This window comes from Macaca mulatta, chromosome 6 (assembly GCF_049350105.2).
Source record: "Macaca mulatta isolate MMU2019108-1 chromosome 6, T2T-MMU8v2.0, whole genome shotgun sequence".
In the NCBI taxonomy this organism is placed as follows: Eukaryota; Metazoa; Chordata; class Mammalia; order Primates; family Cercopithecidae; genus Macaca; species Macaca mulatta.
Window position 1 is genome coordinate 73,536,935 of NC_133411.1, and position 16,082 is coordinate 73,553,016.

Consider the following 16,082-nt stretch of genomic DNA (forward strand, 5'->3'; position numbering starts at 1 on the left):
TCTCTGGGTGTTGGAATAAGTAATTTTCAGTTTCTTTTTTTCCTTTTTGTCCTGTATTTTCTAAAAAGAACATTTATTACTTCTATAAAATTTTTAAAAATTCAGAGTTTGAATCTAATTAGAATGGAAAAAATTAGTATCTGAATGTAAGATAAATATATCCAGTGTCAAGGGGGTTTTCATATCTTATATTTTGACATAAACCTGAATTCCAGGTAATAGGCTAACTGGCAGTGTATGCCTATAAATTCACATCTCTCACTTGACCTATGCTGTTGAAACAGTATTACAATTAAGATGTTAGCCAGACATTTCCCAAATTTACTACTAAACACAAAACATTTTTTTTTTCCAATTAAGTCTAGTAACACTTGCCCAGAACATAGGGAAATACTATTTTATATTCCCAGTAATAGGAAGCCAGTGAAGTTTTTCAAGGTGTGTGATACAGCCAGATTTAGGGGACAGATTTTACTGAAAACAAAAACACAAACCTGGAGGCAGAAAGCATAATTAGAAAGTCAGTATAGTGGTCTCGTCAAGAGATAATGAGGGTCTAAAACAGACTAGAGTTCGGGGTAGTAGAAATGGCAAGTGAATTGAAAACATTGAAATGGAACACTGTTTAGGAAATTCTCACAGTAATCCAAATGAGAGATGGTAGAAGAATCTTTCCCCAAAAGGACAGAATTTTATGACAGCCATAAGAATGGATTTGGAGAAGTGTTTCACTAATGCGTAAACCATTAAAAAATAAGGATCTGCCTTTCTTAAAATAATGTGATACGTACTTCAAAAAAGGATAATTTAAATATGAAAGGATTAAGAGATAGGCTTTTCAGAATATGATAAAATCTTTAAAGATTTTTACAAAAGGTGATCTTCTTTACCATCATACAGTGAAGGTTGGCATATTATGGAAAAATGATAGAATAATTACATTATAATAAACAACTGAATATTTAAATCCTAGTTTTTTTTCTTTCTTTTTTTTTGAGAAGGAGTTTCGCACTCGGAGTGATCTTGGCTCACTGCAACCGCTGCCTCCAAGGTTCAAGCAATTCTCCTGCCTCAGCCTGAGTAGCTGGGACTACAGGAGCGTGCCACAATGCCCGGCTCATTTTTGTATCTTTAGTAGAGACGGGGTTTCACCATGTTGGCCAGGATGCTCTCGATCTCCTGACCTCGTGATCCGCCTGCCTTGGCTTCCCAAAGTGCTGGGATTATAGGCGTGAGCCACTGTGCCCAGACTGAATTCTAGTTTTTAAAGAATTTACATATAGTTATACTTACAGTCTAAATGTTGTTAAATATAAGATAAACTTATTTCCATAATGTTTCATTTCATTACTCAATACAAAGACCCAACAAATCTTCTGTTTTCATTATTAACTATGGAATTTTATTTCAAGTTTTAAGTAGATTCACTGTAAGTTGTCTTTTTCTGGTACCAACAAGGACCTAATTAACAGCCTCAGAGATTACTCAAGAAGAAAGTGTGCAGAATGAGAACAATAGGTTAAGAAAAGAAGACTTAATACTTAAGAAGAAAACAAGCCCATGAAGAATATGGAGAAGAAACAAAAGGATGATGCATATCATACACTAACTCACAAGGCAATCCTTTCTTTCTTTTTTTTTTTTTTTTGAGATGGAGTCTCGCTCTGTTACCCTGGCTAGAGTGCAGTGGCATGATCTGGGCTCACTGCAACCTCCGCCTCCCGGGTTTAAGCGATTCTTCTGCCTCAGCCTCCCAAGTGGCTGGGACTACAGGCAAGCGCCACCACGCCTGGCTTATTTAATAGAGACGGGGTTTCACCATATTGGCCAGGCTGGTCTCGAAATCCTGACCTTATGATCTGCCTGCCTCGGCCTCCCAAAGTGCTGGGATTACAGGCATGAGCCACCACGTCTGGCTAACCCTTTCTATTTTTTACTAAATGTATTCGTTGGTGACTTTACCTTTGCATTAAGCTGAAATCTCTCTCTGAAACATTCTGCCCCTGGTTCTAGCTACTGGAACTATATAGAACAAATCTTTAAAAAAAAATTTAATATAATAACTCTTTAGTGTACTAGAAACAGTCATTTTAATGATAGCTACAGTTTGATTGGGTAACTAGTATGTGCTGAGATGAGCACTCAGAGAGGTTGGGTAATTAATTGGTCCTATGCTATACCAAAGCGCATGTTCTTTTTGCTATGCTATGTTATATCCACTGTTTCTCTACATTTTCTCACCTTTAGACTAACATCCTCCTAACTCCTTAGCTCTAGTCTTGCTCTTCTCTAATTCCATCTCCATATTGCTGCCAGAGTAGTCTTTGTAAAACACAAATCTGATTATGTTATTCTTCCTGTTTAAATCCTGTCCGTGGGTTTCTAGTGTACTTAGGATAAACAAACCCCTTAACATGGTTTATAAGCTCTTCATGATGTGGCCTCTGCTAATCTTTCCAGTTTCATCTCTCACAGCCACTTCCCCCAACCACTATGAACCTCACCTTTATCCCTCCAGCCCACATTCTAATATCCAGTTACATGAACTGTCTGTCAATTTATATAACATGACATTCTCCCTTTTGGTTTAGGAGCTTCATAAACGCTGTTTTCTCTATGTGAAACACTATAGCCACTGCTTTCTCCACTTCTACACAGCTACTTTTACTTTTCCCCCAGGCCTCAGCTTAGAAGTCACTTCTTCCATGAAGCTCTCCTTGACCACTGAAGTCTAGGTTTGTTGTCTGTACTACATATTTTTATAGTATCCTCACTCAGTGCTAACACTACTTTTGAATACTACCTTAAGATTCTTCAAGTCTTAAAGTGTCTAGATTCCTGCCACTAGCATAAAAATATCAGGCTAAACAAATACTCTATTTGCACAAATAGAGTACTACAGTACCTGTGCAAAAAAGCTATAGCTATTACCTAAAATAAGATGGTTATTTTTTTCCCTTCAACCAAAAAAAGAAAATGAATTTTATACAAATTTAAAGACTTCTCAAAGAGCTCCCAGATGGATTTAATACTACTGGTAGGTGGCATTGGGAATTACACCTGATGTAAATGACAAGTTGATGGGTGCTGACTAGTTGATGGGTGCAGCACACCAACATGGCACATGTATACATATGTAACAAACCTTCACGTTGTGCACATGTACCCTAGAACTTAAAGTATAATAAAAAAAAAAAAATTAAAAAAAAAAAAAAAAAGAAACCCAACCTAAGAAGCAGAGAGAAAAAATGTTTAAAAAAAAAAAAAAAACTACTGGTAGGTGACATCCATTAAAAGGGCTCTGGACATTATAATCCTAGTCAAATTCCTACTTACTTTTATTGCTAACCTTACTACACTTGCCATAAGAAAGAAAAAGCAGCAATCCAATACAATATGCTTTCTAAAAGCTGCACACTCACTCACCCGAAACCCCACAATGAGAGTGATCATACAGATGTCGTTGTTGAAGGGCAGACTTTTTGTAAATAACATGAGGGTGGCCATTTTCATAACTAAAATGCTTGGAATCCTCTGTGGTATTCTTTAAAGGTTCAATAAAATATTCTTCATCTTCTGTAGCAATAACACCATGCTAAAAGAAAAATAAACAAAGAACTTACCAAGGGGAATAATTTTAAATATTAGTTATCATTATTAACAAGAGCTAAAAATAAATAGACACTTCTCTAAAGACAGGGTTAAAACATGTTAATAAAAAAAAATTAGCGAATTATCTGTACTCAGTAAAACATTATATAAATGTTCCTATTCTTTAAAAAGAATATTTAAATACCTCCATATGCTATGCACTGTACTCAGCATGTCACATACATGATTTCCTCCAATTTCACAATGACTCTGTGAGGTAACAGAGGTTTTATGTGAACACTAAAACTTATTTCAGTTCCACATTATGCATGTAACTATATCCTCTGTGTTTAGATATAGCTTTGTGATTGAGTTTTGGACAATAAAAATATGGGCAGAGGGTTATATAACACTTTCAGCCCGACCTCTGAATACCTCTGCAGTGGAATCTTCTACTCTCTTTCCTCACTGAATGAAGACAACTCCAAATACCTAGGGTAGGTAGAAACCAAAAAAGAAGGAACCTGGGTCCCTGCGTGACCTCTTAGAAAGCTGTCTGATGTAGACACAGACACACACAAGAAATAAACTTCTACTGTGATAAATCACTGACATTTTGAGGTTTATGTTGCATCAATTAATAAGTTGTTAATTAACACACATCCCATACATCCCCATTCTGCAGATGAAGTAACAGGCTCAGAAGACTTGCCCAATATTATACAGAGGTAAGTGAAGGTACTGGAATTCAAAGTTCTGCCCTTACTTACAGTATTTTATCACCTTATCCCTATCTACTTAGCCAAGTGCTACTCAGTTTAGTTATCTCTCCTCTTTAAAAACCTTCTCGGCCGGGCGCCGTGGCTCAAGCCTGTAATCCCAGCACTTTGGGAGGCCAAGACGGGCGGATCACGAGGTCAGGAGATTGAGATCATCCTGGCTAACACGGTGAAACCCCGTCTCTACTAAAAAATACAAAAAAAAAAAAAAACTAGCCGGGCGAGGTGGTGGGCGCCTGTCGTCCCAGCTACTTGGGAGGCTGAGGCAGGAGAACGGCGTGAACCCGGGAGGCGGAGCTTGCAATGAGCTGAGATCCGGCCACAGCACTCCAGCCTGGGCGACAGAGCAAGACTCCGTCTCAAAAAAAAAAAAAAACTTTCTCTAGTCCCTAGTCCAAATGGAGTAGCTTCACCCTCCACTGAGCTTCAATAGAGCTAATTCTCAGTATCACTTATTTTCAATTAATTCCACACTGCTTTGTTACATCTCAAGTCTTGAAGTCTTATTTAGAGTTGGTATAAGTTTTCAACTTCATATTTTAGCTTCCCAATTAGATTATTTGCTTTTTAAGGCAAAGGGTTATGTCTCATATTTCTTTGTATCAGTTACAACCATAGAAAGTGTCCCACATGTAATAGGTATAAATAAAACTTTGTTGATGAGAAAGAATGAGATGGTAAAAGTTATCTGAAATAAGAATTTCCACCCTTGTCTAATAATGTTTTCCTAAGTATGGCACATGTGAGGACTGCTCTTAATCCAACTAATTTACCCTGTAACACCAGATAAAATAAAAACTCTCTGGGTGTATTTCCTCAGCTGGAAAAATGAAAGAGTTGGTCTAAATTAGTGGTTTTAAAACAGCACTCTGGGGAGCCCTAAGGGTTCCATGGAAGTGCCCTCAGGGGATTGCCCCAGACAACAAAGGGAGACCTACATGGCTTGGATTCCTCGGTTTAGGAATCAGTTGTGCTTTTATTAATCTATATATTAAGTTTCCACATAACATTTCATTTGAAAAAGGAGTTTTGCTGCTTTAAAAAGAAAGTTGAAAACCTCTAGTCCAGATAATCTCTAAGGTCCCTTTGAATTCTAAACCTCTATGATTCTGTTTAGGGAAATTCATGTTAAGTACCTCATGCTTGGAAGGAATGATAAGACATAATCAGAGTTGCTCTAATTTATAGATTAAGTTGGCAGTCACCTACATGAAATGAGCTGAGAAATGCAAACAAAAAAAGCAGCCCTGAGTCACTTCATATAATTTTCACCATTGTTTGCTTTAATTTAAGGAAAATAGTCCCTATATTAAATGCAAATACTAGCAAAAATAACATAATATGCCATTAACATATTCTAATACCTCAGTATGAAGTACTTTACCAGGTAGATCAACAATGTGCTAAAAAATGAACACAGTTCCTGCAGAATAGCAGGCAAGTATAAGTTTTGATAAGAGGGATATGTAGGAAGCAGGGTCTAGGCTACAGTCCAGAAAGGCTAGAGACTAAAATCATGCTGGTCTGTGGGCACAAGAAAATTGAAAGTTACCAGACAAGAAATTTGATTTGCTGGGGAAAAATGAAGTCAGAAGCCTGGTAAGTAAACATAATCTCTAATTTCAAGAATGAAAAGACTCTGGAAGGACAATCCAGAGATTTCATATGTTAGGTACTTTGTAAAATGTTTATAACATTATCTCTTCTTAATAACTCTTTGACGTACCACTATCTGTTCCACTTTGTAGATGAGAAACTGAGATGCAGCAAAGTTAAACAATGAACTCCTGTGACTGACTTTGGAGCCAGAACTCTTAACCACTATACTATAATTCTCTTATCCTCTAAGGGCTGTTTCTGTATTTATTTATTTTTTCACAAAATATGCTTTCACAAGTGCCTATCACAAGGCAGATACTATGCTACGTGGTGGGGATACAACAGTGAACCAAAGTTCCAGCTCTATCATGGTACTTACATTTTGGTGGGAGGAGCTAGAAAAAGCTAATTATGCTGGTGCGGTGGCTCATACCTGTAATCCCAGCACTTTGGGAGGCTGAGGCAGGTCAATCACGAGGTCAGGAGTTTGAGACTAGCCTGACCAACGTGGTGAAACCCTGCCTCTACTAAAAATACAAAAATTAGCCGGGCGTGGTGGCGCATGCCTGTAATCCCAGCTACTCGGGAGGCTGAGGAAGGAGAATCGCTTGAACCCAGGAGGCAGAGGTTGCAGTAAGCTGAGATCACGCCACTGCACTCCAGAGCCTGGGCAACAGAGCAAGACTCTGTCTAAAAAAAAATAAAATAAAATAAAAATTTTTTAAAAAGCTAATTGATTAAACAAATAAATGATGAAGCAGGTAGTGATAAACATTAAGAGGAGAGATAAAAGCAATCAAAAAGGACAGAGAATAATTAGAGGTGAGAGAATTATAGAAACTATATTGGATAGTTGCAACCATCCTCCCTAATAAGGTGGTATTTAAGCAGAAACCTGAATAAAATGAGGGAGCAAGCTAAACATTTATCTTGGGAAAGGGCAGACCAGATACTAGCAACAGCAAATGCAAAGGCAATGAGGTAGGAGCATGCTTACAGTATTTCAGAAACAATCAGGAGCTACAGTGACTGAAGGGAGGGAAGGGAACAGTGATTATGAGATTAAAAAGGGTCTGAAAACCAGATGATGGAGGGCCTGAAGTTAGTGGGAGTACCAGAAATCTATGCATGCCTGGCAAGAGCCCTGCTCTCACTTACCTCAGTATCCCCATTCACCTTTACACTATCTGCCTCAGGACCATCAGGGTTAATCTCACCATGCGTCCTCTTTCCTGGCAGTATAAATTCCTATGAGAAGCCCAAACCTCACCCCCTGGATTCTAATTCTCATATGATTACGTACATCATGTTTTCTGATCCCATCTCCTACCCCTCCCTATTATTTGAAACACTTCCACTGTGTTCTCGCAAACTCAAGGTCAATCATCAAAAAAATCTCCTCTATCCCCAGCTTCATCTGTGAATATTCACTTCATCTTGCTCTAACAAAAACCTGAAGCTCCCTAAATGATACTCTTTTCCTGTAGTCCTCTGGAACAGTGGCTGCTTTCTCTTCTACATGCCTCCTATTGGACCTGAAGGTAGCGTCAGATGTTCTTGCAACTCACTGCCATTTCCAAACAATTCTTTCTCCCTCCTCAACAAACAAACACCAGCATTGAACCTCGTGCCACGATCTTCTCTCTCCTTTCCCAGTTGCATTTATCTATTGATCCCAAGTCAGTCCCCTCATTCCTTAAAAATAACAGATTCTGGATTACTGTCATTCTCTGCAACATCATTCCTGAAATAGTTGATTTCAATATCTTCTTATATCACAGATTCTTAAAAAACATGTATGTGCATATGCATATACTCTGAATCCCTTTGGAAGTCTAAGGGTGAAACCTAAGGACTCCTCCTCAGAATATTTTAAATGCAGAAAAAATATATAGGAAATATATATATTTACTAAATAAAACCAATTTAGTAAAATACAGTTATCAAAATATTTTTTAAAAAGAATACATATAACTTGCATAACACTTTAAATAAGATCTTCAGTGGCTCAAATAACTTCCACAATTTCATAACAGTGATGAATAAAAATATTTTGAAAAGAATGCAAAAACTGTAACGATATGAAAATATCTATGGTTTCTATTGGAGGCAAAGTCACATGTACTGCTATCATCCCATATGGTTACCATATAATCCCATCCATGGACCTAGTTTAAAAACTAATGACATAGATGGTCTCTTCATTCCCTGTCCTCTCAATTTCTTGACCTCCTCTCCCTCAAATATCTTGTCCCTCACCTTACCTTTTACACTATGCCCATGGTCAAACCCTAGACTTTGAGCATTATCAATATTTGGAGCCTTCTATAATCTTGATTTCAAGTATCCCATTCTTCTATCTTTCTAAAACTGTCCCTCTAATATACCAACTCCAAGGGATAGTCCTTTTATCCCCATGAGGTCCCATAATCCATTGATCCTACCACATTTTCACTGTCCTTTACCCACCTCATGTCCTCACTTCCCTCATAACCCAGCTTCAATTCCACCTTCAATTCCCTCACCTCTTTCTCACTTCATGGAATCCAGCTGGCTAAACCACAACCTTGATAAGATTCAACTTTGCTGAGCTTGCACCTTTGCAGCTGCATTTGGCCAGAGGAAAATATACCAGAATGCTGACTGGTCTCACTTTAAATTCATTAATAATTTTAACTGTAACTGTAATGCTTCACAGAAATTGTATATTTATCAAGTTCATTCAGTAATCCATTCTCCTGGAAAACTCTTTCATGTTTTCTCATCTCTACTTAATCCTCTAAAACCTTCATATTCCAATAGACATCGCAAAACCTCCTACAAATTCCTACAATCACAAATACTCACCTACCTGCATCTTATGTCCATAAAATCTATTTTTCCCTATTATAATGGATGAACTATCTATTCCCCCAGCTAAAGATAATTATTCTATTTGTGTGGAAAATTCTATCATTTCTCACCTATCAAGAACTTCATTCCAGCACCTCTCACTCTACCTAATCATTCCCATCTTCAAACAAAACAAAACCTCCTGTGACCATACTTCTGCCTGCTACTAAAAATTTTTTTTGCTTTTCCAGAAGTCCTGAAATAACAGTCTATATACTCTTTTTCTCTCCTCCCACTCCATTTTAAACCTACTCTAATCATGTCATTGCCTCTTCTCCAAACTCTTCTTCACTGAAACTGCTTTTGTCAAGGTCACCAATAACTTCCTCAATGATAAATTCAATGCAATTTGCAGTGCTACTCTTATTTGGACTCATCAGCAGCATTTTCCTCTTGAAATATTTCCTTCTGGCTGCCAGAACATTTTCCTGATATTCCTTCAACTATATTACTCTGTTCTCTGTTGTTTCTTCTATGTCTCTCTGACCTCCCTGACCTCTCGGAATGCCCAAGGGCTCAGTCCTTAGACCTCTTCTCTATTCAACCTATGCTCCCTTCAAAGCAATTTCATATAATCTCTTGGCTTTAAATGGCATCTATACATTGATGACTCCCAAATTTATAACTTTCTAATTCATATCTCTCCTCTGAACTCCAGACTGACATATTCAATATCCTATACAACATCTCACGTTTAATACCTCCAACTGAATTCATGATATACATCCCCCTACCTACTCTTCAAACAGCTTTTTCATCTCAGTTGATTCCTGAGTCTTTCTCACCTTAATTGATGGCTGTTAGATTATGTTACTTGCTCAGGCCTCGAACTTGTAGTTATCATTGATTTTAGTCTGCATCCCCTAAAGTCTTTACGTCTGGCTCCCAGTTTCCTTTCTGACCTCAACTTCCATTACTCTCCCTCACTTTCTCTTGGCTACAGCCATGTGGCCTCCATGCTGTTCCTCAAACACTCTCAGATCATATCTTTGTACTTGAAAATTTCTACCTGAAAATCTTATCCCTCAGATGCCAGCACTTCCTTCCTCCTTTCCCTTAGGGTCTCTGCTCAATACTTTTTCCTCCTGAGCATTTATCACTACCCAATATATTACAGTTTTTATTTATTTATCTTATTGTGTGTATGCCCTACTAGAATGAGAGCTATATGATAATAGAGATTTTTATTTTTGACTATTGTAATCCCAGCACCTAGAACAGTGCTCATTATATGGAAGGTACTTATAAGTATTAGTGAAATGAATGAATAATGAAAAGGGGAGAATGACAACTGTGGACATGACTAAATGAACAGAAAGTCTAATGGGGTCATTGAGCTTTTCTAACTAGTTATATAGTCTTTATAATCTTCAGAGGGACTGAAGATAATCAGTTTTCATGAAATAACAGAATGTAAGAAAATCCAAGAAAAAAGAGAAAGAACTTTTGAAAATTAGAAATATGACTGCTATAATTTTTTAATCAACCGAAGGAAAAGAAGATGAAATCAGGGAAATCTCATAGAACTTAGAACAAAAAAGAAAACAATGGAAAAAGAGAAAACGATAAGAGAAGCAGAGAACCAATTCCAGAAAGAGAGAACATGGAGGAAGAAAGAAATAAGAAGATAAAATTATTAAGAAAATAATTTTTTTAATTTCTCTAAGCTGAAGGAGGGTTTTTATTAAAAGCACCCATCAAATACTAAGCAGAAATTAGGAAAGAAAACCCATAGTTAGATGTGTTATAAATTCCTGAAACAGGAAGGATAAAAGGAACATGCTTTCACTGAGGGAAATTTTTTTTTAACTAAAAAAATTTTTTAAAGAAAAAAGGACAAGAATCTGACTAGCAGCAGACATTTACCTGTGAATCAATGCTAACTCTTAGGACCTTTAAGTATTTTTCCTTTTTTAAAGCTATAAAACCATATAAATAAATTTTATGCCCTATATATTCCCTTTCCCAGTACTACCATCCATCATCATTAAGGAAGATGATTATTTGAACCCAGAATTTCACATTCAGCTAAATTATCAATCAAACATGAGGGCTGCACAAGGTCCCTTTCAAACAGACACAGACTCAGAAACTTTACTTCCCAGTTGCCTGTTCTGAGGTAATTATTTGAAGATATTCTCCAACAAAACCAGGATGTAAACTCAGAAAGAGAAAGATGTGGAACTAATTTAGGAAAGAAGAAGCCCCAAAATGAGAGATGTTACAGAAACTAACATCAAGAAATTAGCCCAAGAAATTAATTAAATGGCTCCATGAAAAATGCCTCCAAAGAAGAATGGAATGTATTTCAAGCAATAGATACAAGGACTAAGGAACTGGAAAATATTATATCACTTGATAAAGAAACTATGCTTTTTTCTCAATAAGAAAAAGTAAAAGTAAATAGAAACTCCAGAAAAAAATAAAACCTGAGTAAGAAACCGTGGTCCAAATACAAAGCAAATTAAAATATGACATGATATGAAACTGACAGACTATAATGTTAGGAATTTTGTCCTTTGAATGGTGCAAGAGTCCCAGCACTAAAACTATGGGTGAGGAGATAGGAGTAGAAAACACTAATGATCTCTACATTAACAACTATTTTATATAGAATGATTAAAAACACAGAATTTATTAAAAGTGGTGGCCTTTGAAAAGTAGCATTAAAAAAAAAAAAACACTTGTTTACATATTCCATTTGATTAAAAATGTAACATCCATAGGAGGTGGAGGTTGCAGCGAGCCAAGATCACGCTACTGCACTCCAGCCTGGGCAAGAGTTAGTAAGACCCTGTCTCAAAAAAAAAAAAAAAAAAAAAGTAACATTATACAGAATAAGAATGAAGGTAAAGTTTACTAAAACTGGTGTGTAAAAGTGTGAAATATCTGCTCACAAATTCCTTAGGAACTATCAAGGGAAAAAATAGTAACTTCAGAGGACAAACCTGGCAGATCACGCCTTAATCAAATAAGCAAACTTAGTTAACATGGACCATACAGTGTCAATAAGGGATGAAGTAAAATAGAAAGGTGTTAACAGAGGGAAAGAACAAGAGACAAAGTCTCAATAAGGATGAATAGGTGACATTTTGTCATCTCCTTCATTGTAGAAAAGGTTCCATTTTCAACTTTATTCTCACTTTTGAGTCATCAAAGAGCATGTTTCACAATTTCATAAAGTCACCTATATGAAGTTACTTGCTCTGAAGTTACTTGTTTCCAGAATTGAATTCTTTTCTAAACTTCAGAGCTATATTTCTCAAATACCATTAGACATCTTTAACCTTTATTTATTCAGATTCCTCATATTTGCTATATCAAAGGCATTCTCTTCAAATTACTCTCCAATCCAGCTCTCCTCTGACATTCGTTCTCAACTCATAACATTCATATATACTTTCATCCAAAAGAGATATTTCAGCCATCTTCAATTGCTTTCTCTCCTGTTTCTCACAAGTTCAATTCTATTTCAATTTTAAAAATATTATTAACTACCTACTATTCTCTGTCTTATTATATGTCAGGAAAGAAAAAATAGGATGCAAATATTTTAAATTTTGTCCTAAAATGTGGTTCAAATTCATTCTATCTTCTTTATTCTCAATGCCATAGTCTTTGAATAGGCCCTTATTGTCTCCTACATGTTCTAAATTATCTTCATATCTACAATCACTCTTCTCTCAAATCCCACAATGGAATTAGTTTTGTTTTGCTTTTTTCTAAATCTTGAATTTGCTCATTTCATCACCCTGTTAAAACTAGCAATAGCATAATTAATGTTAATGCCAAATGTAAATAACTTAGTCAATGACTAGAAATAGCATTTTTCTATGATAATTAATAGTGTGTCATTTTAACATATGAGAAGTTTTAGAATACATTTTGGATAATCTTATTCAAAAAGATAAGTCTGTTTTATAGATAAGGTCCTAACACTGCTTATAGAGAAACTAGTAATGAGTGTACTCAATTTGTCTATAGAAATTAAACCTAAATCTTATAAGCTAAGTAAACATTTTGGCTCATTTTTACTTAACAGTGATAGAAAGCAGACAATTGGAGCACATTCCTATATACATCTACAGTGAAATGTTTTCTCCATTATGTAGTTCTTGATAGTTCTTTCAAATTTAAAACTTATTTAAACCCAACTCGAATTATAGTTATTTTATATTGAAACAGAGAATATGGGTATGTTACAATAAAAAAGAAAAACAGTTTCTGAAAATATTCCTTGAGCATCAAAATGTTTGTACCCTTTTCACAGACACAGCTTTAATGGAACATCTACATTAGCCTGAACAGGGTAAACACAGAAGAGAAAGTATGGAAATTTGCTTTGTTTTGCAATTATTACTATGTGCAACTTTGAACTGTGTATTTACCATTAGACTAGAATGGATTCAAATGCCCAGGATAAACTCTGTAGTCTTGAACCCATTTTCTTTTCTTTTTTCTATTCTTTCTTTAAAATATATTTTTAGAAATGGGAGTCTCGCCATGTTGCCCAGGCTGGTCTTGATCTCCCAGCCTCAAGTAATCCGCCCATCACGGCCTCCTAAAACACTGGGATTACAGACATGAGCCACCTCACGCAGCCTAGAACCCAGTTTCTAAGTAAAGTAAGATTTACATCAATCTTCATATAAATACATAAAAAATTATCTCATAGACACTGGTATAAAAGATTCTACTTCGAGAACTCGTAACTATAAGTAGGTCATAAGTAATTTTAAGATATGTTACCTACCAAAGAAAAAGATTATAAAAAGAATGTCAGCGTCATGGCTTCCTGCCATAATACACACATACATACAAACATACCCTAAAATTCTTCAAAAATGATTGAGTTTTGTTTATGCGTAAAAGATATCTTATCTGAACAGAAAAACTTAAGTCAAAGGGAAACTTGAAGTTTTGTTCATTCCTCTTCTAATAATAGAGTTTTAAAAGCTGCCATTTGAAAAGTCAATACATTATTAAAAAGAAAATCAAAATCAAAGGCAGCAGAAATAGCAAAAAAAAATGTAAACTATTACCTTCCTACTTAAACTACACATATATATAATATATATATTTTTAATCTGAGGAAAGACATTTATATTGCGAACTTATTTTCCCATCAGAAGTTTAAAATTATAGCATCTACTTACCAACCCAACACAGTTGCTTAAAGCCACTTTAGTTGTACTACGTTGATCTTGCAAATATCCTGTGTAATGACAGTTGTCTAAAAAATCATGTTTCCACTGGGGTCCATCTTTCCCCCAATATTCTACTGTAAAATGTTTGGACACAAAATCTGTATTGAGAGTCAAGTTTAGATGAAAGTGCTTGCCATAGGCTGAAAGTTTAAAAAATAACTTAGATACTGCCTGCTGTGGATCAATAGGGTCCATACTCCGTCTTCTCCTTGAGTGTTTATCATTTTTCACAGTAAAGCTGAGAAATGCTCCATTTTGATCAACCCTTATTGGAATAGTTAGCTGGTAGTGTTCAAGGTAAGTCAGGAATTCCTCTTTGTAATCACAAGGCAGAGAATCCAGAAAAAAAACACATGGAAGAAAAGAAAATTTAACAGAACAAAGAAGCAGCAATATAAACAACAACCATGTCAGTTAAAACTATGAATCGTTATATGTGAGGTATGTACAAAAAAAGTTATATTAAACAAAAATGAAAGAAAAATTTAAAATCTGAAGGTTAAGTTGCAATTATTTTAATATTACTTGTGAAAAACTATTTTACTTTTTTAATTTTTAAAACATGGATCCTAAGAGCTAAATTCTGTAAGAAATATGAAAATTTTACATTGAAATAAAAAATAATGAAAAGCACACACATGTAAAAGAAAAGAGTTTAGCTCAGATAGAATCTGTTTTTGAAAGTTATCCAAAAAAGAATCTCTATAGCCTTGTAGAAATTATTATTTTTTAAGAAATCATCACACGGTGAAACCCCGTCTCTACTAAAAATACAAAAAATTATCTGGGCGTTGTGGCACACGCCTGTAGTCCCAGCTACTCTGGAGGCTGAGGCAGGAGAATCGCCTGAACCTGAGAGGCAGAGGTTGCAGTGAGCCGAGATTGCGCCACTGCACTCCAGCCTGGACGACAGAGCGAGACTCCGTCTCAAAAAAAAAAAAAAAAAAATCGTCAATAGGAATGTAAAATGCTGTAGCCACTTTGAAAAACAGCCTGACAATTCCTCAAAATTTTAAACATGGAGGTAATCATATGATCCAGCAATTCTCCTATCAGGTATGTACACAATAGAAATGAAAATGCATATTCATATAAAAATTTAGATGTGAATGCTCTTACCAGCATTATTCATCATACTCAAAAAGGGGAATTAAACCAAATTTCCATCAACTGATGAATAAACAAAATGTAGTATATACACACAATGGAATATTATTTTACAATAAAAAGGAATGCAGTACTGGTACATGCTATGACATGAATGAACCTTCATAACAACTGTCTTCATAATCAAACATTTTATGTCTTCATTATCTAACATTTAAAACATTATGCTAAGTAAAACAGCAAGTCACAAAATGCCACATATCACTACATTTATATGAAATATCCAGAATAGGAAAATCTCTACAGACAGAAGGCTTAGAGATTGCCTACAGCTGGGGGTGAAAGCTGGTTTGGAGAGAATTTGGGAGTGACCACTAAGAAGTATAGGCTTCTTTTTGGAGTGATGAAAATGTTCTAAAATTGATTATGTTGGCGATGACACTAGTGCCAAAAAATAAAATAAGATAAAATAAAATAAAATAGGTTATTGTGATGGCTGTACAATGCTGAAAATACTAAAAACCACTGAATTTATATACCTTAAATGGGTGAATTACATGGTACGTGTAGTAATATCTCAATAAAGCTATTTTAAAAACAGCTTGACTAAAATTTCAGATAACTTTTAGACATATTTTCCTCATTTAGATGTACTAAATATTATCCACCTACCTTCTTAGCCATACCTTCTTTCAGCTAGATTTACCACTAAGGGAAACCAAATGTCTGCTTATTTGCCTCAGTATCTACACATGGAGTTTACCCACTAATATAAACTCCCATAAAACCATAACCAAATGGTAAATAAATTAAAAGACAGTGTTTATTTCACTTCTTATAAATAGAGTTCATACTAAATGTCACGGCTTCATTGATTTACTCTGAAAGCCACACTTTTTAACACGGA

General features: G+C 35.5%; 1 protein-coding gene across 1 annotated transcript in view; it reads right to left on the reverse strand.

Moving 5' to 3' along the window:
* Window positions 1-16,082, reverse strand: part of ADAMTS6 (ADAM metallopeptidase with thrombospondin type 1 motif 6) — a 338,936-nt gene that overhangs the window by 313,718 nt on the left and 9,136 nt on the right. The window contains exons 3-4 of the mRNA XM_028849466.2: window positions 14,018-14,382; window positions 3,427-3,595 (exon numbers count right to left, since the gene is read on the reverse strand). Of these exons, the coding sequence (XP_028705299.2) occupies window positions 3,427-3,595; window positions 14,018-14,382 (534 nt within the window). The remainder of the gene's footprint in view (window positions 1-3,426; window positions 3,596-14,017; window positions 14,383-16,082) is intronic.